A 25180-nucleotide genomic window follows, 5' to 3' on the forward strand; every position below is an offset into this window, starting at 1 on the left:
CTGCAATAATTGGACCGATTGAGATCAACTTTTCACCGTAGGGGGGACTCAGTCTGTAGAATATTTTAATGATAATTATGATGTTACGTGGTTCGGCCGCCATATTGTTTTTCGTGAAAACACGAATACCCCTTTTTCTCTGCAACGGCTGAACAGATTGAGGCCAAACTTTGCAGGCAGAATCGCATACCCATGACGAACAAAAAAGTCAGCGAGCATGACGTCATGCGTCACATAGTTTCAGAGTTATGATGTTTTTAAGCATGAACCTTTAAAACCGAGCCCCTCCCTCATTTTTGATCCAATCGAGGGTAAACTTCATAGATCTGTTCAGCATGTCAGTCTACTACTCGTACCCTACTGCAAAGCCGCAATGAGCCGGCGAAGCCAAAGCCTCTTGCCACTATTTTACCCATCACTATGGCATCAGTAGGTTAGGTAGTTGGTAGTGGATAGGTGTAGTAGGTACCGTACCTGGTTCAAAATGACACCATTTGCATTCTGGATGAGATTAAAATTTATAAAATTTCCTTCTTGATTAATTCGGTGAATTCCGTCTCAATTTCGGATATTTCCGGCCGTGAAAAACTATCCCCTTTGGCCGCGAGATTTCTAAAAAATTATTCTTCGTCAATTTTAGAATATTTGACGCCGTTTTCAGCCTCAAACGCGGTGATAAGCTTTTTGAAATATTTTTTCAAATACTCGAATCTCATTGGTTCCGGTGTTTGGTGACGATTTTCGTTGCAGATAACCAGGGCCTGTGCGGGCCCGGGGAACGAGGTTGGTCTTAAAGTATTTTAATTACAAATTAGAGGTGCATAAGATTGTGAATCAAAAAAAGACGGGTGAAACAAACTCCTATTGAACTTTTTCGCAATTTTTTATGCATACTTCCGCATCCGCAAGATGGCGGCTCCATGGAGCGATTTGGTGCGTCAAAGCTTCGAAATTCTCAAAGGATTCAGCAAAATCTGGCTTTTCAACATAATACGTACGCGTTCATTCACAACACCGGCTTCGCCGGCTAAAATGTCCTTTTGGAATTTGCGATAGGGCACGTCGTTTGGCAGATATCGTTAATTAAACGAAAATATATATTTTTTAAATGGATATCCCTTGAATTGCTAGTACCTCAGACCGTGAGTTGGTAATTATATAATTCACACAGTGCAATACGTGCAGGCCGCCCCACGGAGCGACCTTGCGGGCTTATGCGATCATATATCAACGAGGCGAGGCGTGACACACATGTGTCTCAGCATACCTCAGATCAAGTTTGAAAACCAGCATCAACCGTGCATAAATTTGCATATTCGATCATTTTTGACAAAGTTAGGGCACTTTGAACTTTGGTAGGGGACATGTATTGCAGCGCAATACTCAGAATGCTTGTTTCTATGGCATTACGATGCATCATTGCACGAAACGGACATTGCTGAATCGTTACATGGATTTATGAAAGTCAATATCGATCTTGGATAGCAGTTGCCACCTTAACTTCCCCTTACTCTTCCTGCTGTTTTTTATTCAGCTTGTGTGTACAGCTTGGTCACCCTATGTATCCTCCTTCCCCTTCATGCAGCCTGTTCATCCCCATGTGTCCTCCTTCCCCTTCATGCAGCCTGTTCATTCCCATGTGTCCTTCTCCTCTTCCCATGCAGCCTGTTCACCCCCATGTGTCCTCATGCTCCCCCATGTGTCCTTCCCCTCCTCTCCTTGATATCACTCTCACTTCTACTCGGCTGTTGGTATTTTCCAATTTTTCCCCTTCCATTCCACTCTCATTCTTCCATTAGCCTCGATCATGCCTATAAAAAAATAGTTTCTGAATAAACAACAACAGGTGAATATAAAAGCTTTTGTGAAGCTCTTCTTGACGAAGGACACCAATAATACCACGGTTCTGAAACTTCAAAAATAATAATAACCTTTATTGGCATAGATATAATGAGGTACATGACTGTACATGTAAAAATACAAAGAGAAAGATATAACATATATATATATCTATAACATATTAGATATATATAACATATTAGATATAACAACTGAAGTTTTAAGAAACAAAAGTGATAAATAAATATAAATGTTTACTCACAGTCCCCTCCATATTATATTAGCACTGAGAAGAATACCCGTCCCAAGTGACAGGAAAAGCTAGCAAAGGAACCCCCTCCCCTATCCCTCTATACCCCACTCTCTCTTTCTCTCCTACTCCCTCCCCTCTCCCCACTCTACCCCACTCCCCTCTCTCTCACCCACTCCCCTCTCTCTCCCCCTGTCCCTCCTCGCTCTCCACTTGTCCTCCCTCCCTCTCCCCTTGTCCTCCCTCCCTCTCTCCTTGTCCTCCCTCCCTCGCCCCTTGTCCTCCCTCCCTCTCTCCTTGTCCTCCCTCCCTCTCTCCTTGTCCTCCCTCCCTATCTCCTTGTCCTCCCTCCCTCTCCCCTTGTCCTCCCTCCCTCTCCCCTTGTCCTCCCTCCCTCTCCCCTTGTCCTCCCTCCCTCTCCCCTTGTCCTCCCTCCCTCTCCCCTTGTCCTCCCTCCCTCTCCCCTTGTCCTCCCTCCCTCTCCCCTTGTCCTCCCTCCCTCTCCTCTTGTCCTCCCTCCCTCTCCCCTTGTCCTTCCTCCCTCTCCCCTTGTCCTCCCTCCCTCTCCCCTTGTCCTCCCTCCCTCTCCCCTTGTCCTCCCTCCCTGTCTCCCCCTTCTCTCCCCTGTCTTCCCTTTAGCTCCCGTGTCTTCCCTCCCTCTCCCCTTGTCCTCCCTCCCTCTCCCCTTGTCCTCCCTCCCTCTCCCCTTGTCCTCCCTCCCTCTCCCCTTGTCCTCCCTCCCTCTCCCCTTGTCCTCCCTCCCTCTCTCCTTGTCCTCCCTCCCTCTCTCCTTGTCCTCCCTCCCTCTCCCCTTGTCCTCCCTCACTGTCTCCCCCTTCTCTCCCCTGTCTTCCCTTTAGCTCCCCTGTCTCCCCTTTTCCTCCTCTCCCTCTCCCCTTTTCCTCCTCTCCCCTTGTCCTCCCTCCCTCTCCCCTTGTCCTCCCTCCCTCTCTCCTTGTCCTCCCTCCCTCTCCCGTCTCCTCCCCTCACCCTCCCCCTGTCTCCTCTCTCCCTCCCTGTCTCCCCCTTCTCTCCCCTGTCTTCCCTTTAGCTCCCCTGTCTCCCCTTTTCCTCCTCTCCCGTGTCTTCCCTCACCTTCCCCTTTCTCCACTCTCTTCCCCACTCATCTTCACGTGCGTTAGAACGGAATACGTAACCATGCCAACAGTTTTCTCAACCATGTAAGTCATTGATTACCGTTCCAACGGTAGATAATCGTGTGAAGGTACAGGGCAGGGGTTGAGGTTTAAAACAGCAAACAGACGTTTTTGGGAGCGAAATATTTTGCCAGTGAAAGAAGAAGATGTCGTAGTGTGCGGACAAACATAGAAACACTCCGCCGGGACCCGTATCAATAACAGTCACTACATGGACGGCGAGCTTACACACTCGTGGCACTTCTTTATTAATAAACAATTAATATTAATAAAGAGATGCGTAATAAAGGAATACTCGATATTTCACTTTTTATAAATCGTCGAGGGTCATGGAAGAGCAAGAACATAGAACAGACAATCATTGACGTTCACGGGAACAACAAAAGTTGACACAAAAAGTAGAATCCGAATCGAAAAAGATCGCTACTGGTGTCCCTGGCCGATAATAAAATCAAATCAAAATATGGTGTAAAATTAAATCAAATGATCAAATACATCAGCTTTTAATAAGCACGATACAATCATGATGGGTGCACAAAACTCAACACAACACAGAGGATTATAATAATAATAATAATAATAATAATAATAATAATAATAATAAAGGAGTCATATAGCCCCATCAAGCAGAGTTAACGACCCTCGTGGCGCTTTACATTATCATGCGAACGCACACACACCACACACACACACACACACACACACACACAAACATACACACACACAGACACACCTTCACTCTTGCCCTATTCCTCTCCCTCCCCATTCAAAACCCACAGATGTGTACTCCCCCCTCCTCCTCCCCTCCCTCCCCCGCACATGTACACAGACATACTCTCGATCTCTGTCCCACCTCAAACCAAAGGGAAAACAGGACTTAGACTTTGAAAGACTTGTGAAACAGATAGGTTTTGAGGGAGGTTTTAAAGGCAGGAAGAGAGTCAACATGTCGAACAGAGGAAGGCAAGTCATTCTAGAGCAGAGGTGCAGCAAAGGAAAAGGATTTCTCGCCAAACGACTTGGTGCTGGTGCGCAGCGGCTCTAAGGTCATAGAGTCGGCGCTTGAATGAAGCCGTCACCGAGGTACATAGAGAGTGAGCAAATCAGAGAGATAGTGAGGTCCCGCTCCACACAATGATTTATAACATAGTGTGCAAATTTTGTATTGCACACGAGCAGAGACAGGCAGCCAGTGTAAAGATTCAAGAAGCGGAGTAACATGGTCAGACTTCTTCGCCTTACAGACAAGACGAGCGGCAGAGTTTTGAACATTTTGTACCTTATCCAAGAGAAACTGAGGGCAGCCAGGATACAAAGAATTACAATAGTCTAGCCTTGAGAGGACAAGGGCACAGACCAGAGTTAGAGCAGCTTGAGGAGTAAGAAAGTGGTGAATGGATGCGATCTTTCACAGCTGAAAGTATGCTGATTTGCAAGTTTGAAGTACTTGCTTGGAAAATGTCATGTTACAGTCGAAAACCACACCAAGGTTCTTGGCCGACGAAACAAAGTTTACATCGGTTTCACCAACATGAATAGTGGTAGGAAGTGAACATTGTAGAGGACATCTGTGCAATCTTACAATCATAGACTCTGTTTTAGCATCGTTCAGCTGAAGTTTGTTTTGGGTCATCCACGCCTTCACGTCGGCAATACAGCCTTCTAACACTTCAACAGTGGGCACGATTTGTTGAATCGTGCTTCCTTTGTACAGCTGATTGTCATCCGCAAAGGCGTGGTGATCAACTGAATGTCTGGCAACAAGATCAAATAGAGGCTGAGTGTACAAAAGAAAGAGGATAGGTCCCAGGACTGAGCCCTGGGGAACGCCAAAGGAAAGCGGAGAAGGGGCTGATTTCTGGCCATTGACAACAACTGTTTGCACTCTATCAGTAAGATAGGACATCAGCCAAGAAAGGGGAGTTCCAGTTATACCAAATGTGATTGCAAGACGACGAATTAAGACACTATGGTCAATCGTGTCAAAGGCGGCAGACAAGTCTAAAAGAGCAAGAACGGAAACCTTACCACAGTCGAGAGGTCAGAAGATCATTGGTTATTCTTCGGAGAGCGGTCTCGGTGCTATGGCCTGGTCTATATGCCGACTGGTGAGAATTGAAAAGATTATTTGAAACTAGATAGTCATTCATCTGTGATAGCACAATTCTTTCTGTGATCTTTGACAGGAAAGACAGGTTGGAGATGGGACGGTAATTTTTCATGTCGTTGAGGTCAAGGGTGGGCTTTTTAAGAAGTGGTTTAACAAGAGCTTGCTTAAAGAGAAGCGGAAATGAACCCGTAGTCAGAGAATCATTGATAACTGCAGTAATAAATGGGAGGAGGGTGTCCAAACACTCAATAAACAATTCGGTGGAAAGGGGGTCGAGATCACATGCTTTTGTGTTTGACTTGAGGATTGTACATTTGACAATTTCCTCAGTAACAGGAGTAAACGACCTAAGAGGTCGTCCGTGAAAGCAGTGTTCAGCATCATCGAAGGAAAGGAGTGACTGCTTGTCAAGATTGTTTCTTATTGACTGTATTTTATTGTGAAAGAAATGCAGGAAGCGTTGGGGTAGTTCGTTTTGAGGAAATACAGTGCGAAGAACGGATTTATTTTTGGTGGCAAGCAGGCGGTTGGTAATGCTGAACAGTTGCTTGCAGGAGGAGCTCCTAGTAATCCTATCAGAAATATATGACGTTTTTGCTTACAGAATTATTTTTATGACGAGTCTTTTAGCTATGTTATGCAACTGTTTATGGACTTTGAGGCCAGTCTTCAGCCACTGTCTCTCGGCATGTCGTCGTTCCTTTTTGGCAGCCCTGACTTCGTTGCTGACTGCGCTGAACCGTAAATAAACACGCAAAATAAACACAATAATACACGCAAAGTTATGGATTACATCCAATTAATTATTTAAATAAGTAAATGGGAAACGGGAACGGGTTGAAATGGGACTCTAAACATGAACAGTCAATACATTTGGCAGGATTTCTTCCTTTCTTCCTTGCCTCCTTCCATGCAAGTGCTGTGTCATCAGGATGAAGATAATGAGTGAACCAATAATGAGTGAATCAATAATGATGAACCACTTGCGTCGACAGATAAAAGGCATTATTGATGATTTAAATGTCTTCCATTTCTCTCTTGCTGCCTCTTCCTTACTTCCTTCCACTTCATTACTCTTCCTCTCATAGGTGTCTGCAAAACTACATTCCTGCGCAGAGCTTGACACTTTCCTGCCCCGTCTGCCGACAGACATCTATCTTACCCGAGCACGGTGTCCCAGCGCTCCAAAACAACTTCTTTATCACTAACCTAATGGAGGTTCTGCAAGCAGGCGTGGATTCCAGTGCAAGCTCAATTTCTGAGCCCATTGTGGGCAGTGGTCGAGTTGGAACAATGATTGGAGCGGGGGCAGACATTATGGGAAGTGATACCGGAAGCATGGTGCGTGTGGTGGTGGCCCAACCACTCTCGTGCCCCAATCACCAGGGAAAGGTGAGGGATGTGGAGTTGGCTTCATAAATGAACATTTGTTGTATCCAATCAGTTTTTTTTTTAACATAAATATCATTCATGTTGTATTCTTAATCATTGCATTTTGTTGCATGTTTTTATGAAACCGATTCCAAGTTAAAGGCTAATGCCATTATGTACCTTTATATCTTTTAAATGACTTGTTTGTTTAGCTGATGCTCTCATCCCAAATAATGATGATTCCCATTGGTTTCAAGGTAAAATGCTTCTTTAGCTCAGCTGTGCCAGGGCCCATGTAATTGTGGAAAACTGACTGTTCAGTCTGGCCACATTTTTCTCCAGAACTCTCCTTCCATTATATCATACAATAACCTCTAAAATATGACTAATATTATGTGTAAAGGGGAAGGGAGTTATCCATGGTTATTGTGTTAAGACTTTTGTTAAAATGTGTGCTGAGTGTAATCCTTAAGGTAGCATTGTGCAAAAACCTCCTGCAAATAGGTGAGGTTGGGTGGAGGATTTGTGGCCACTGAAAGGCACAACTTGCCCTAATAGATGCCCTTTATTGGACGCTAATGGATGCTCAGAAAGTGTCACGAGTAGGCATGGTGGTTCTACTGTTAGCTCGTAAAGGACCCATGATTGGTGACATTGTGTGCTGCCTGCATGGGGGAAGGGATGGGATCTCAGACATGGACAATCTGAACACTGTGGTAAAGCGCTGCCCCATCCTATGGCATGGCCAATGGGGACCAGCTGTGGGCAGTTCCAAGAGATCATAAGTGTCGCACATGCTCTCTCTGCTTTGTCATCCGAGGAAGAGACATCCTTCTCTCTGCTTGTCTGCCTCCCTCATCGCTATTCCTCCTCTTATCCATCGCTTCCTGGGCCGCACTTCGTCTGGACCATTGTGTTGCAGAGCGACCTCATGCCTGGCACAGGTCCTCACCTGTTCTGTTCCCGTTTGTTGTGCGGGTCCAGTATTTTGGTGCCATAGTTTGGTTCGGCTTTATTTATTTTTCTTGTACACAAGTTGGAGTTTTTCACTTCTTTAACTTTCCCATTTGTTTGTCCTCATTTGTCTAATCTGTCTGAGTATTGTTGTCTTAACGCCCCATTCTAAGAAGTATTTTAATTCTAAGGAAGGTTTTCCTGCCTTTTTCCTCCCATACGTTCCAGCGCAAGGTTTGCCTTGGATTGAACGATCTTTGGGGAACATAATACGAATGAACGCTGTTGAAGTTAATGACAGAACACAGTGTGCATTTGGTAAACTCGGAGATTTTCAGGAATTTATCAAAAGCTCCTGATGTGATGGGTGACATTGGTCAGCCTTCTAGATTAATCGGTAATCGGACTTCTTCTTTGATGGTCATCCAACTTCTACAGAACTCTCCTTCAATGATACCGTACAACAACCTCTAGAGTCCGACAATACTATGTTCCGACCAGGGCTCAAAATACTTTTTTTTCGATGGTTCTTTTTGAGGAAGAAGAATGACCACACTGTATATATATATATATATAGTCACGTGAAAAAGTAAGTACACCCCATGTAAACTTTTGACTTTTTCAACATGTTTCAACATACAGCTATTTGATCTTCATTTCAACAATATTGACAGATAAAGGTGATTGAATATAACTAATATCATGAAACATTTACATTTTGTAGTCCATTGTATAATTTAAATAAACATAAATGCAAATTTCACATGTGGAAAAAGTAAGTACACCCTTGGCTCTAATAGTTGGTATTGCCCTCTTTGGCAGAAACAACCTCAAGTAGGCGTTTCTTATAACTGTCTACCAATCTCTGACATTGACTGGGAGAAATTTTTGCCCACTCCTCCGTGCAGATTTCTTTCAGCTGTGCGATGTTTGAGGGGTTTCTTGCATGCACAGCTCGTTTCAAATCCCCCCACAACATCTCGATGGGATTTAGATCCGGGCTTTCACTTGGCCAGTCCAGAACCCTCCATTTCTTTCTTTTCAGCCATTCCTTGGTGGATTTACTGGTATGTTTAGGGTCATTGTCATGTTGCAAGGTCCACCTTCGGTTGAGCTTCAACTTTCTGACAGATGACCTCACATTATCCTCAAGCACCCTCTGGTACAATGAAGAATTCGTAGTGGATTCTATGATGATGAGCTGCCCAGGCCCTGATGCAGCAAAGCTGCCCCAAACAATAATATTTCCACCACCATGCTTTACAGTTGGTATCAGGTTCTTGTGGTCAAATGCTGTCTTTGGTTTTCGCCAAACATGTCTTCTGGTACTGTGGCCAAATAGCTCTACCTTTGACTCATCTGTCCAGAGCTTATTGTTCCAGAAGTGCTGGTCTATGCCGAGGTGTTCATTGGCAAACTTTAGTCTTGCCCTGATGTTCTTTCTGGACAGCAAAGGTTTCCTCCTGGCACACCTCACATGTGGATCAAATTTGTGCAGCCTCTTTCTCATGGTAGACTCGTCCACTTTGACATCAACAGTGGCAAGAGCTACCTGTAGGTCCCGTGATGACATTCTGGGGTTCTTAGAGACTTCTTTCAGCATCTTGCGGTCTGCTCTCGGGCTGAACTTGCTGGGGCGGCCTGGCCTGAACAAGTTGGCAGTTGTTTGGAATCTTCTCCACTTATAGATGATCTTCCGGACAGTCGAATGATTGATTTCAAATTGTTTGGAGATCTTTTTAGATCCCTTCCCAGACTCATAGGCATCTATAACCTTCTTTCTGCAGGCCTCAGAGAGCTCTTTTGATCTAGGCATGGTGACGTCGCACACTTTTTTTTTTCTTTTTTTTTTTGTATACAAGATCGAGGCTCGTGAAAGAGCGAACATTAATCACACAGAAAGACAAACAGACACATAAAACAAATAACATCGGGAGCGGTAGACAAGATGGGGAGAGAGTGGGAAGGACACAAACACAACATTTGAGAGCAGGGACCGAGAGACATGGAGACATCGAGAGATTTGGGGGGGGGGGGGGAGGCATGTGAAGGGGGGGGGGGTGGGAGAGGTATAAACATATGGACACTGCCAGGATTTCCAGGAAAGAAGTTGGAATTTCAAACAAGGTGGATCTGGGGTGAATTAGTGGGGGTAGAAAAGATCAAGGTTTTGGATGGGGGAAGATAAGATAAGAGATGGTGGTGAACAGCTGTTTTAAAGACCTGGAGGGAGGAGAGGGATTGAAGGGAGTGTGGGAGTTTGTTCCAGAGGCGGGAGAAAAGAGGCATGAAAGAGTGAAGGTGAGCAGAGAGCCGAGATTTCGGCAGTTTAACCATCAGAGGGTTGCTGGCAGATCTTGTGCGACCTGTAGGAATATTTGGGGGACAGAGCACAGAGAGAGCTAGGGGAGCAAGGCCGGAGAGGAGTCGGTAGAAGACAGAAAGACCACCTACCTGCCTGCGGTGAGTGAGTGAAAGGCCCTCAGAGATAGCTTCATCGTGGGAGATTCCAATGATTTTGAAAGCTTTGGATTCAACAGCGTGAAGCCGAGCCAGGTGTGAGGCAGGAGCACCAGCCCATAGGGGAGAACAGTATTCCATTGAGCTGCGGATGAAAGCCTTGTATGTGGTGAGGAGCTCAGGTGTGCCGAGGAAGGACTTCGCACGACGGAGGATGCCCAGTCGGCGACTGGCTTTGGAGGCCAGCTTGGAAATGTGGTTTTCCCAAGAAAGATCATGGCAGATAGTGAGACCCAAAAGCTTGAGCGACAGAACTTCTTGGAGAGGAATGTTGAGAAAGTAGATGGGAGGGTTGTCCAGTCGATCAACTTCAACTTCAACAACAAAGATGAAACCAAACTAAATGTCTGAGGTTTAAATAAGACAGGTTCCTCCAAGATCCTCTCTAATGATGTTCTAATCATTTGCACCTGAGCTGGTGCACCTGATTCTAATTTTAGGTATTTGAAGTAGTGATAAATGTAGGGGTGTAGCGGCTACCGCTGGGTTTTCACAATCCTTGCACCTATCAAGGACGCGGAGCGATCACCATGCCGGGCTCGTCCAGGACGCCCGGGCAGGCTCGCGCTCAACTTGCCAGGCCTCGGTCGGGACGCCCGGGCATGCCCGGGCAGGCTCGCCCTCAACTTGCCAGGCCGCAGCCAGGACGCTGGGCCATGCCCCCTCTCGCCTTTCCTGGGCAAACGCTCCTGGATAATATGTATATATATTGCTGCCCGATAAACGGGCTTTTGGAGAGTGCCTGAGTGTTTGGTTTGAATAAAGCAACTCGGATGAATTCCAGCTTTTTGTCGCGTCCATTCTTCCGATCGACGTGGGAGCCCCAGCTCCTTCAGGGGTGTACTTGCAAATTTCGCAGGTGGAAAAAGTATTTATGTTTATTTAAATTATACAATGGACTACAAAATGTAAATGTTTCATGACATTTGTTATATTATATCACCTTTATCTATCAATATTGTTGAAATGAAGATCAAATAGCTGTATGTTGAAATATGTTGAAAAAGTCGGAACTTTACATGGGGTGTACTTACTTTTTCACGTGACTGTATATATAAGTTCAAAACACACCTGGTCACAAATGTGCCACACTGACCGGGTCCTCAGTCGAGGTCCTCAGCATCATCCCGTTTCGGCCCTCAACCTCGATACGGTCAGCTAAGGTGGGCCAGCAGCGGCACATACACATACACATGCAGAAACTACACCTGGATGCGTACATACCCCCACCCCCAGCCAGTGCGAACGTAGACTACAACAGCAACACCTCCACATCCAGAATCCACAGCACCAAACAAACATGGTGGAACACTCAAACACCCACCTTTATACCCTTCACCACTCACCAACAAAACACACCAGATCATTCATACACACATCCACACACATACACACACAAAACCAACCAACCACCTACCCTTACAACATACACCACTCAACATACAAAAACACACTCGTGCAAAAATTCATTCATGCAAAAACACACACCCTCACCCACTCACTCACCACATACACAAAATAAGAAATAACAATAGTAACAAAAAAAAAAAAACCACACACAACCAACCACCTACCCTTGCCAACATGCACCACCCATGCAAACATGCAAAACCATTCATGCAAAACCACACCCACTCATGACCCACTCCTGCAACACACACACACACACCTCCATTTCTATTCCGTAACCTCAATCTACACCGTTCGACGTGCCTACATAAACTTCCTCCAAATCCAAAATGAGCCTTTCAAGGCAACCTGGGTAGTGCTGTTAGCTAGATTCAAAATCCCATCTCGGAACCGTCTCGATAAATTTTCAATTTTCATAACGGGATCTCGGATCGGCTCGGTTCCCGGCAAAGTAAAAAAAAAAAAAATAAATAAATAAATAAATAAGGCTTCAAAAATAATGGAATTTCATTACAATATATAAACGACAATGAAAAAAATTCATTTCTGATGTTGAGTACTTAAATTCCGACTTAGCTTCCATTTACCGGGATGAAATAAAATACACCGCCTACATGCAGATGATCGGCCACCGACGGGACCGGGTTATCTCATTACAGTTTGTATTGTGGTGTAATTTCTTGCTCGGAATGTCAGAGAGAGGGAGAAAATGTTTCTGCCCAGGCATATTCGAGTCCCGGTTGGAGTTTCATTATCATTTTGCGAGTTGTGATCGCCAAGGGGCTCGCTCCCCCCCCCCCCCCCGTTCCCCTCCCCTCCCCCGCCCGGCAATGCCAGGTACTTCTGTTAGTAAATTATAAAGCAGGCGGTGTAGTGATCACCCCCCCCCCCTCCTTATTTTGACTCTGTGACTAAAGTAAACGTAATCAACTTATCAGGCCTAAAGTGGAGATAAGATAACCAAAATACTTTCACATTCAAACCGTCAAACCAAACCCCGAGGGATTCTTACAATTTATAGATTTAGCGTTGCAATTAAACATAAACGTTCATCAAAAACTCATTTCATAAAACTACATAATGTATTGTACTTGTATTAATACATTGTGTGTAGAATAATCCGTTATAAACGTGTTTTTAATCTAAATAAACATCGTCCCTCCATTCACGGGGCCTCGAGCGAGTCCCTCGATATTAATGTGCAAAAGGCCATAGCAACCACATTCCGTAACTCGTCTCCAAGGACGGACACGTGACCGCAGCGTAAGGCGGGGCGAGGCGGAGTGATACGGCGGAAGGATTCAACGGTTTAAATAAAGTCGCGATGCGGGGGATTTTCATTGTGACCTTTATCCTGATTTCGTTACCTCCGCCACCAAAGGTCGATGGAGATTATGTTTTCACTCCTGTCTGTTTGTCCGTTTGTTTGTGAACACAATATCTCAAAAAGTTGTGGACGGATTCGGACGAAATTTTGTGGAGATGCAGCGTGTGTGACAAGGACGACATGATTAGATGTTGGTGAAGATCCGGATTCGGAATTCGGATTCGTTTGCAGTGCATTGTTTGTTGACGAGGGGAAAATTCTGGAACAGTGAGTTTACTTTATCTATCATCGTTTGTGTCAGTTCAGCTGCACTTGCGAAAAATGATGCTTGTGCAGAAGTAGAGTAATGAAAGCAAGGCTCAATAAATGCCTCTATTATGGAAAATGTCTGCAAGAAGTTGGAATTTTAACCGGGATTTTTTTACTGAGAAATTGCGTCAATCAATTTATCTCGGGACCGTCCCGAGACCGTCTCAAAAGCCGAAACCGCCGTAATTTCGTCCCGGTCTCGGCTCGGTTGACAGCCCTAAACCTGGGCCACCTTGTCACACATCCTCCTTCTTTCTGTCCCACACACTCCAAGCCGAGCAAGAAATGCAGAAAAGGAATTTCCAATATACACTCGACACCCCACCTCAAATGGCTGACACGAAACTCGCCAACCCTTCTCCCGGCACTCTGCCTCCATCTCACTGTACTTTCCTCTCTTCCTCTCATGCACCTCCTCCATGTTCTCTTCCCAAGGTACAGACAATTCCCCGAAGATGACCTGTCTTCTTGCACCTGACCAAATTACAATGTCAGGCCGCATCCTTGTCACACAGATCTCTTCTGGGAATACCAATTGTGGCTTTAGGTCTGCCACCACCTGCCAATCACAAGCATCTGACAGCCCTCTTGCTTTCCACCTCCTCCTCTTTCCACCTCTTACCACTTGGCCCTCCTTGACAAACCACACCTCTCCCCCATCAGTCTCCTTCTCCACTCTTCTCTCTCTCTCTCTCGACCTCAGCACCTCTTGTTGCACCATCTGCACCACCACCGCCAGCACCTGATCATGTCGCCACCTGTATTGTCCTGCTGCCAATGCTACTGAACATGCACTCAGTGCATGCTGCACCGTTCCCACACCTCCACACAAATAACATCTCTCCTGCAACAACCCCCACAATCTCAAGTTCACTGGTGACGGAAGCACATCATACGTTGCCCGCAACAGGAAATTCAACAATATTGGCTCCATCATCCAAATCTCTTGCCACTTCAACATCCTCACCCGCACACCTTCCCACCTCGTCCAAGCACCTTGCTGTGCCTGATCGACTGCTTTCACATATCTCCCCTCAGAATGCTCTCCCACAGAAGAAGGGAAGTCAGAAGTGGAATGCAAGATCAGAGGTGGATGAGATGGAGGAGCGGTTGCAACAGGAGGAGGTCATGGGGATGGCACAGCACGGGAAGCATGGCTTGGGGTGGATGAAGCATGAGCGATGGGGAAAGGCATGTGTGAAAGAGAAGAGGAAGATGGTTGAGAGGGAGGTGAGAAGAAAGGAAAGGAAGAGGAAAGGAAGAGGAGAGGAAAGGAGAGGAGGAGGAAAGGGAGAGAAGGAGGAGGAGAGGAGGAGAAAGGGAGAGGAGGAGGAAGGAAGGAGGGAGAGGAGGAGGAGGAAGGAAGGAGGGAGAGGAGGAGGAGGAAGGAAGGAGGAAGAGGAGGAGGAGGAAGGAAGGAGGAAGAGGAGGAGAGGAGAGGAGGAAAGGAAGGAAGGAAGAGGAGGAAGAGGAGGAGGAGAGGAGAAAGGAGGAGGAGGAGGAAAGGAAGAGGAGTTACCACTGCATCACTTGAATCCCGCACCATCATGAACTCCCGCACCCTCACCACCTTAAACTCCTCGGTTAAGGCCCGGTCACAACCCACCGTGCGTGTTTTTAGTCCGTACGTTTTTTGGGGAGGCCACGGCCGCCACGTTTTTCCGAAAACGTGGGGAGGGAGTGGCAAGAGTAGGGAGAGAGTACGTCAACGCACGTCACTTGCACGGTTGCGCAAGGTGTAAGTACGTGGCCCGCACGCCATGCCTGGCCGTGAGCGGTTGCGTGCATCGTACGTTGCACACGTTGTAAGTGAGTTGTACGTGCTTACAACTTGCTTACAACGTACGATCTCCGTGCGATTGCCACGTTATCGTACGGAGGCCGTACTTACACGTGCTGCTCACGTACGGTGTCCTTACTCACTCGCATGTTGTAAGTGCGTGGAAGTGCGCCGTCTGTAGAGCAAGTGACCGTGGGAAAAATTTAAAAGACTCACGGAGTCAGTGCGTTGTGCGCTCATTGGCTGTAGAAGGCACGCGCGTCACCCGTACTGGGGTGAATCCGTAGCCCGACCGCATCCCAAACGCAGCGAAAGTTCCTCATGCACTAAAAGTGCTATGGCATGTCTGCGTGCTCACAAATCAGTACTGAGGTGGTACTCACCACGTACGGATCCCCAAATTTTGCCCACGTTTTTGCAAGTAGACAGCACGCACTTGCAAGTACGGCGGGTTGGGACCACGGCTTTAATGATGTCAAGGGAAACTGGAGTATTCCACCTTGACCTTAAAAGGCAATGTTCATCAAACAGCGTGGCACTCCCAACCACCTCCTCACAAACCCGCTCACCACAACCTCCATCCTTTCTAGATGCCCAATCGCAATATCATACATCATCAATGGCCACAATACTCGTGGCATCAATCCAAACTTCAAACGCCATACCTTCAACTTACCCGGCAAACCACTTCCATCAATCCTCTTCAAACCTCTCAAACGCTTGTTTCTGACCTCCTCCACTCTTTCCACATCATTCAACTCCACTGTATACCATCTTCTCAAACTCTTCACAGGGGCCTCCACCAATGATGGAACCACCTCCCCTCCCAGCTCAAACCTGTGCATGTTATCCCACCACTCCTCGTCTCGCTATCACACTCCTCAACTTTCTTGCTTTAAATCCCATTCTTGCCCACCGCATCAACCTTTCCAGTCATCCCAGTACCTCTACTGCTGCATCAGCGGACTGTTGGACAACTATCAGGTCATCCATGAAAGCAAACATCGCTGGCAACCTCTGACCAGGGGCTCGCTCCACTTCTTTCCCATGTCCACTCACCGCACGTATCAACAACTTTATAACCAGCACAAACAAAATAGGGGAGATGGTGCATCCCATCAGGATCCCCACTTCCAACTTCTGCCACTCTGTTACATAGGACTGTGTCGCAAACCGCATCCAAAACTGATCATAATATGCCATCAAAAAATCCCTAAATCTCCGTGGCTAAATCTAAATCTAAATCAAAATCTAAATTCCTAAATCTAATATATATAATATATATATTGTCATGTCTGGCGGGGTAGTGATATGTAGAGCAGATAGATCTGAATAGGTAACGTGCTTCGTCTGTCGCGGTAAGGAATCTGACCTTGTAATTTCCATGTGTAGGCGTTTTGTCGGTAAGGAGTATACTTGTGAACCTACCAGGAGGTTCGTGTGTTAAGTAGAGTTAGGGATTAAAGAGTAGCGCCCTTGTATGTCTCACCTGGTCAGCCAAACCTTTGTCTCTTTTGGCACTGCACACCACTTAGACAGGTAGGTAGGACCTTTAGTACAACACTAAATAACGCCCTCCCCTGACATGACTTAGGAAGGAAACCAGGCCAGGACACCGCCGCATGGCCGCCGCCATTTACACCTCCGACAGGCCTCTCCACCTCGAGTGCCACATGCTATGACGACACCACAGGCCTGTGATTGGGTGGCGCGCCAAGGCTGACGTCACCGCCGCGGAGTGATACGAGGGGCGGCAGACCTTTAGTGGAATGAGTGAGTTGTGCGGCAGTTGGTTCGGGGCAGTTGCTTCTGGCAGAGAGTCTTGAGACGCAGTGGAGAGAGAGAGGAGTTGGCCAGTAGTGGAGTTCGGACAGGGAGAGAATTGTGAGAGTTGCGTCGTTGGCTTGAACTTGGCTCGAAGCGGCACTTGGTGTGCAGTGGACTCGCGCTCTCTTCCCCTTTGTCGTTCTGTGTTCGTGCTCGAGTTGAGGGTCGAACTTGTGTGGAGCTCGCTGGCCTGCGTTGGACGCGTGGTGCTTGGTGCACGGACCTCGTGGAGCGGGGCCTGGTGGCGCGCGAGCGGGGCCGTGTTACACACAAGACGACAGACAGATAAGACTGCACACTACACTATCTTTCCCAATTACACGACGAACGTGTTCTTTTTATTAATTCATATCCCCTCGTCTCGTTTCTGAAATCTGTCGTGTGGGGACGTCCCGATTAGGATATTTGTTACCGGCGCGTGCTTTTTCCTGTCCTTGTCTTTTTCCTTTAATAAACCCTTGTATTATTTTGCATCCCCTGTTAAACCTGTGCCCGCTTGAGTTAATCCCCTTACAGGACCGGAGCTACGTCGGTGCGCTGAAGGTAAGCTTTTGCCGCAGCCTCCATTTTCCTTCTTCCTCCCGCGCGACATATAGCCGAATCCGTGTTTGGGTTGTTGCCTCCGAATAAGACCGTTTAGGCCATCCACGACTCTGGTGTTAACCGGAGTTGCGTGACGACTGGTGTCAGGAGTGAGGATTTGGGCCCGTCGGACAACCTTTTTGTCCGCGGCGAGACATAGGCACGGTCGGGCGTACATCGCGCCCGACGTTTGGACGAAAAATTTTCATAGTCTGAGGCGAAAATGTGTGTAGTCGATTGGGCTACGAGACGCTGACTGCGCGTCATTAAATTTAATTTTATCCAGGTTGGAAAAGCCACGCGGGAAAGCGATCTCCTTTTACGGAGGAGGAGGTGAGCGGTATGGAAGAAGGGATGGAGGATGCGGGAATTCTTGGGAGTGAGTCGGAAGTGGTGAGGGTGGAGCATAGTAATGGAACTTCCCTCTCTACGGAGGAGGCCCCAATGGATTTACAGGCCTTAATGAAATTTATGCAGGGAATGAAGGATGGGTTGGAAAATCAAATTGGGGGATTGGAAAATAACATGAAAGAAATGAAAAGTGAAATGAAAAACAAAATGGAGTCCCAGGGGAATGAATGTAGGGAAGGAATGAAGGGAATGAGTGATCGATTGGAGGGGCAAATTAAAGGAAAAATTGAGGGACTGATTAACAAAATGGATGCCTGGACGAATGAAGTGAGGGAAGGACGAACGAATGGTGCCGTTGGGGCACAGGAGACGCCAAGAGTGGCAGAATGCGAATCGGAACGGGGGGGGGGAAGCCAAATTGGGAATGGGAGAGAGTACAGCCCATGCAGATGTCCATGTTGCTCAGGAGCAGGAAATTGCACCGGAAATGGCAAATGAAGAGGCTAATGGGGAATGCCTGCAGGTAAACGGGGAGGTAAAGGTTGACCAGATCCAATGGAGTTTGGGGGATGAGGTGAGTTGGTCCGAGGAGGTGGTTGAGGTGACCAAGGGGATCCTCACCGTACACTACGATTTGGTAACTACAACAACAACAACATGCATTTTAAGGCCATTTTCCCTGCAAGAGTTAGCCTTGCGGTCCCCATGACGATCTTTTCCATTTTGCCCTATTTTCTGCATCTCTCCTTGTTAACTCCCTTGCCCGCATTTCTTCTTCCACCATCTTTAGCCAAGTCTTTCTCGGTCATCCCCGTCCTCTTCTTCCTTCTACATTCATTTCCATCACTCTTCTCAACCAGTCACTTTCATCCTTCCTCAACACATGACCAAACAAGCTCAACCTGTTCCTCTTCACAGCATCAATCACAGGCTCTATCCCCATCATCTTTCGCAATTCATCATTTGTCTTCCTCTCTCTCAACGATACTCCGCACATCCACCGAGCCATTCGCATTTCCACCCTTTCCAGCCTTCGTTGCTGCTCTACATTCATGACCCATGTCTCGCTCCCATAAATCATAACACTTCTCACACATGCAGCATACACCTTTCCCTTCAGCTTCAACGACACTCCCCTCCTCATCAGCACGCCACTCAGTTCCCGAAACTTCTTCCATGCACATCTCACTCGAGCAACCGTTGCCGAGTCTGATCCACCTTCTCCATTCAGCATGTCTCCGAGGTAGCAACATGTTTTCACACCTTCCAGCTTCACGCCGTCTCCAAGATCCAACTCAACATTTCCTCCATCTGCAGCTCCTTCTGTGCACACCTTACATTTGAATGTAGCTGCCACACTGGTTAATGACCCTCTCAGACCACTACATTTTTGATGAACCCACTCAGCGCACATTGTACATTGAATGGAGTTCACTCCGACACTCTTCCTGCACACAGCACATGGCCACTTCCCAGTTCTTTCCACCTCACCACATGGTTTACCACTTGCCATCACCTTCGTCTTTCCTATATTCCCCTTCAGACCTTTTGTCTCCATACATTCCTTCCACTTGTTCATCTTTTCCTTCAGTCCATCCATACTTTCTGCAATCAACACCGGATCATCAGCATACAACAACTCCCACGGTAAACCCTCCTTTACGTTCTGAGCCAGCACCTCCATCACAGCTACAAATAGTAGTGGACTTAGTACCGACCCCTGATGCACTCCCACCTTCACCTCAAACTCACCACTGTTCCCGTCCTTCGTCCTTACAGCTGTGCGTGCTCTTTTGTACATTGCCATCACTACTCTGATCAACCATTCCTCCACTTCTAACTTCCTCAATGCCCATGTCAATACTTAGCGTGGAACCCTATCGAATGCTTTCTCCAGATCAACAAACCCAAGAAACAACTTCTTCCTCTTCTCCATGTACTTCTCCTGCAACTGCCTCACAATAAAGAGCGCGTCTGTCGTTCCTCTTCCTGGCATAAATCCAAACTGCATTTCGTCGATCTTCACCTTCTTCCTTATCCTCCTCTCCAACACACTTTCCAATACCTTCATTCCATGCTCCAATAACTTTATCGCTCGGTACGAGCCACACTCCAGAGGGTCACCTTTCCCCTTGTATAGAGGAACGAGGGTACTCACTTCCCAATCCACTGGAATGCGACCTTCTTTCACCACCAGATTACAGATCTCTGCCATTCTCTTCACACCCCAACATCCTGCTGCCTTCAACATATCTCCCACAACTCCCGTCGGCCCTCCCGCTTTTCTACCCTTCATTGCTTTTATCGCTTCCTCAGCTTCCTTCTCAGTTATCTTCTCTGCTGGTCCTAAAACTGGGTTACTCTCTATGTTGCCATCCCATTAATTATCTGTATTCAACAGCATTTCCAAATATCTTTTCCATCTTCCTTTAATTCCATCTGGGTCCACAACGATTTGTCCCAATTCATCCTTCAAGCAACTCACCCCCATCACATCACACCTCTCTTTCGCTATCTGCTTTGCAATCCTGAATACCGCTCTCTGACCCTCTTCTGAATCCAAGCATTCTCCGAACATTTTCCTACATGCCTCCTGCGCCTTTGCTACCCCTTTCTTTGCAGCCTTCTTGGCTGCCTTATAACTTTCATGCTCTGCCTTTTCTGCTCCCGTACCCTTCGCCTTCTGCCACTCCTTGAACTTCTTCTTCCTCTTCTCGTCAATCCTCTCGTCAATACAGTAGTGGCTTCTCATCAATCCATCATCCCACCACCATGTTTCCGAGTGCCTCGGTGGTCCTTTTGTCCATCCACATACCTCACCAACGGCTCCCAACAGACTATCTTTCATTGACATCCAACCACGTTCAAGCTCAACCACATCAACCTCTACCCTACTCAGCCTCTCTTTTAATGCCTCCCTTACTGTCACCTCTTTCAACCTCCACAACTTCATTCTCGGTTGGTACTTCACCCACCGAGCTCTCCTCGCACCTTTCACCCTTTTGTCGCAGACAACCAAGTGGTGCTGTGAAACAGCCTCCTCCCCCGGGATCACCTTTGTGTCCCGGAGGTGCCCCCTATCTCGCCTATGCACCATCAGGTAGTCAACGGTTGTCGTCGACCCACCTGACGTGAATGTAACAAGCTTATTATCCCCTTTCTGGAACTGAGTATTACAAATCAACAAATCAGCTCCATCAGCAAACTCCAAAATCCTTTCACCTTCTCCATTTCTCACACCATATCCGTAACCCCCATGAACTCCCTCAAAACCGTCCATACTCCTTCCTACATGTCCATTTAGGTCTCCTCCTACCACAACAACTTCCTCATCTTTCATGTTTTCCATCAGCTTCTCTATCGCACTCCAGAACTTGTCCTTCTCTTCATCGCTCCGACCAACCTGCGGAGCATATCCCGAGATGACGTTCACCAAGAGCTTTCTAATCATCATTTTCACCATCATCAACCTATCACTCACTCCAGTCACACTCACCACACTGTCGACAAACTCCTCAGAAAACAGGACACCAACACCATTCACGCACTCCGGGCACCCTTGCCACACAAACTTTTATTTCTGTCCCTGCCTACCCTTCACCATTCTCACACCACTTCCCTTCCATCTCGTCTCTTGGACACAACATATGTCCACTCTTCTTCTGACCAATACTTCCACCACTTCTCCTGATCTCCCTCTCATTGTCCCTACATTCCATGTCCCAAACCTCAGAAACCGATCTCCACTTCGGGCTGTACCCTGCCCATATGTAGTTGTAATTGTCATGGTTCTCTTTTTGAGGCAATGTTTTTATGGCCGGATGCCCTTCCTGACGCCAACCCTCTTAGTCGCCTCTTACGACACGCAGGGATACGGTGTACCTATTCTAACCAGGGTACACACCGTACACACCGGTCCAAGTCATTGTAATTCATGTAAAAGCACAAGGATGGCCGAGTCGTCCTCCCAAATACATTACACATACAAGCTCCTCCACAAGCTTGAGATCACCATTGATAACAAAGAAAAGGTTCGTTTATACTGCACGTTAAGCAGCTAAGATGGCAACATATAGCCGAATCTGTGTTTGGGTTGTTGCCTCCGAATAAGACCGTTTAGACCATCTGCGACTCTGTTGTTAACCGGAGTTGCGTGACTATATATATATACTAGCAGAGGTACCCGGCTTTGCACGGGAGTGGGAGGAGGAGGGGAGGGGGAAGAGGAGGGGAGGGGAACGGGGGGGAGGGGGGAGGGGGAAGCGGGGGAGGAGGAGGGGAGGGGGAAGAGGAGGGGAGGGGAATGGGGGGGAGGGGGGAAGGGGGGGAGGGGGGGAGGGGAAGGGGGGAGGGAAGGGTGCGGGGGTGCCCAGGGGAAGAAGGGCCCCTCCCCTCCCCCCTCCCCCCCCTTTCCCCTCCCCCCCCTCCCCTCCCCCTTCCCCCTCCCCCCTCCCCCTCCCCCTCCCCCTTCCCCCTCCCCCTCCCCCATCCCATCCCCTTCCCCCTCGTTCCCCTCCCCTTCTCTTCCCCCTCCCCTCCTCCTCCCCCTTCACACCAGGGGGGTTGACTCAGCCTGTCATCCCACCGAGGTCGGAAGTCGGAACTCATTGTCGTCAAATAAATGTAGCCTGTATGTTTCACTCTTTGTCACATGCCGTTGGTCCCATGTCAATCGGATGAAGTTGAAAAATTAATGTTACGAAGGTTCTCTGGGACGTACTGATTCCGAATAATGAAGTTGAAAAATTAACGTTCCGAAATACGCTAATTACGCTAACAGAAGCGCTGGAGGGAGCACTGCGCTCCCTCCCTTAGATTCCCTCCCTCTTCTGCTAGCGCTAATTACGCGTAACACACTAATTTTAAAACCCGAAGTTTTTTTAATTTTAAGGTGTGCTGTAGTCAGAAGCGCTAGAAGCGCTGCGCTCCCTCCCTTCGAATCCCTCTCTCTTCTGCTAGTGCTAATAATATGCTAATTTTAAAACCCGAAATTTTTTAAATGTTTATGTCTCCGTGACATTCCTGGGACCATCCCGAGTCGAACAGTACTTTCCGCTCGCAAATCCGTCCACGGGTTCTCGAGATCTTAGAGATCATAGATAGATCAGGATACAGACACAGAGGCCAACTCTACTTTATATATATAGATATATATATATATATATATATATATATATATATATATATATATATATATATATATATATACATATTGTTACAGACACGACTTTGATGTTAAGGTGGGCCGAGCGGAATGGCCGTCGTGTCCGCACAAATTACCCGATTGTACTCGAACGTCGACGAAGCCGCGCTACGCTGGCTCAATAGGAAAGAGAAGACACCCGGCTGGGTTATAATGACACAATACGACACCAGGGGTTCAGTTCTCAAGACCTCCGGAGGAGGTTATATTAAGGCGGAAGGTTAGATTACAACTACAAGAGGTACATCATAGGAAGACAGGCACTTAGACACAACCTTATATTATTCCCGACAGACCACAGAGAAACAGGACAAAAACTGACTCACACGGGGATTGATGGCGAGGAAAGCGGGTATTCGATGGCCAGCACAAGGTGCACCTTGTGCTCAGGGACAGGATGGCGCGGCCCAAAAGATGCAGGAGGTCTCTCAGCGCTCGAGGTGGCGTCTTGTCGTCTCAAGCTGGGGGCGCATCTCTCGTCACGTCCGGCAAGCCGCTGCGTATATCCGGCGGGGAGTGACACGCCCTCGGCTCGTTAGCTCCGCCCAGATGGAATCGGTTCGCCCTTCTTATTGGGTGCGGGGGGGGTTTACCAGGCTCCGCCCTTGACGAGGAGCTGACAGCCAGCCCCTTCGTGGTAACCCCGTGGGGCGCATGGATAATGGCGGCTAACCGAGCCGGAGGGAGGACGCACACTCCCCGCGCGCGCCGTTGTTGTAGTTGTTGTTGTTGTTGCTGTAGTTGTTGTTGTTGTTGTTGTAGCTGTAGTTGTTGTTGTTGTTGTTGTAGCTGTAGTTGTTGTTGTTGTTGTTGTTTGGGGAAGAAGATGGGAGGAGGTATGGGAAGGTCCTAAACTCACTACTGGTGCCATATAATCACATTCTGGTGCAACGAAGAGTCATAATTAATGGAAACGAGGCCTTAACTGACATAGATTAAGAATAACTAGGAAGATGTCCGAAAGTTGTCTACGTGTGGTGCGGTGGACCTGGGCACGACATTTAATGGGGGAATAAGGGGAAGGTCGGCTCTACTGATTGTTATTTACATGCAATGGGACTAGGGAATGGGGGACTGGGGAAAGTTGGGGAGTATTGGAGAAAATAGGGGAATATTTACAAGCGGATATGGAGGCCAAATTCCATATTCGCAACATTGCACCCTTCTCTACCCTCGGGGCGTCCCGACCCGATAAATTTTTACCTACTTTAGTGTGGCACGCAATGTAGTTCCCTCTACTATTAACTCTACCCTGAGTGCGACAGTTTTACAGATATTCACAAATGAGTAAATATGTCCCCCTGCGACGTTGCACCCTTCTCCTCACAGAAACACACCCACAGGATAACCGAATCCGGAAAGAATTCTCAAACTAAACATACAGCCGGTAGGGAGCATTATTTACAAGACTACGCTGCTATTTACACTACGATCCAGGACCTGTTTTTGGAGGAACACATGCAGATGTTATGCATAGAGAGAGCGCGCTTGCCAACATCGATACACCAACCCACGAGTGCTCTGTGGCCGACGGCCTTTAATAACGTGCAGAGCACCCTTCCCGAGCATCAACAGCACCACCCCACCACCAATCGGTGCAGTCACCATTGTTCATTGGAATAAAAATAAATTCGACAACCCCTAACCCTGCAGGTGTCTCTTGCTCTTCTTGTGGTGCACTTGGTGTTAATTAACAGTGGTTCACCTTTATGGCATAGGTGCCACGTTGACCCATAGGTCCTTCCACGGGTGGTGCTTGGCCGCAAAAGAGCTGCGGTCCATTGTGGGTGGCCACAAACATTGCGGTCCATATGGTGTATCGATCCAGGCAGCCAACAGCGAAAGTGCAGGCCCACAACTGCGTAGCCAGCACCTCTCTCTCCTCTCTCTCTACCCCAAAGCCAGATCCTCGGAGGTGGGAGACAAAAGAAGAAACAAGTGAGTAAGGTGGTAAGGGCGCAAAAGTGCACGCAATATAAGGTAATGCACACTGGGGGCACATGGGAACCAGGTGAGACAGGTACGTTCCTATCGTACGCCCCCCCCCCAACCAGGTAACCTACATGGCCCCTCCCTTACCCCTTACTGTATCCACAAAACACAACACTACCCATAAACATCTACTTTACAAATCAACAAACATCCCTACTGTCTTCCCCGTTCCTCCCATAAACCAAATTCGTCTTCTCT

The 25180-nt window shown here is 47.5% G+C and overlaps 1 protein-coding gene across 5 annotated transcripts in view; it reads left to right on the forward strand.

Moving 5' to 3' along the window:
• Positions 1 to 25180, forward strand: part of LOC137425715 (tripartite motif-containing protein 2) — a 190778-nt gene that overhangs the window by 21868 nt on the left and 143730 nt on the right. For 4 of the 5 annotated variants that reach the window (XM_068114427.2, XM_068114431.2, XM_078777029.1 and 1 more), the window contains exon 3: positions 6445 to 6748. In XM_068114427.2, the coding sequence (XP_067970528.2) occupies positions 6445 to 6748 (304 nt within the window). The remainder of the gene's footprint in view (positions 1 to 6444; positions 6749 to 25180) is intronic. The other variant, XM_068114432.2, reaches the window with a different exon arrangement.

This window comes from Myxine glutinosa, chromosome 4 (genome assembly GCF_964187855.1).
Source record: "Myxine glutinosa chromosome 4, kmMyxGlut1.1, whole genome shotgun sequence".
NCBI classification, from domain to species: domain Eukaryota; kingdom Metazoa; phylum Chordata; class Myxini; order Myxiniformes; family Myxinidae; genus Myxine; species Myxine glutinosa.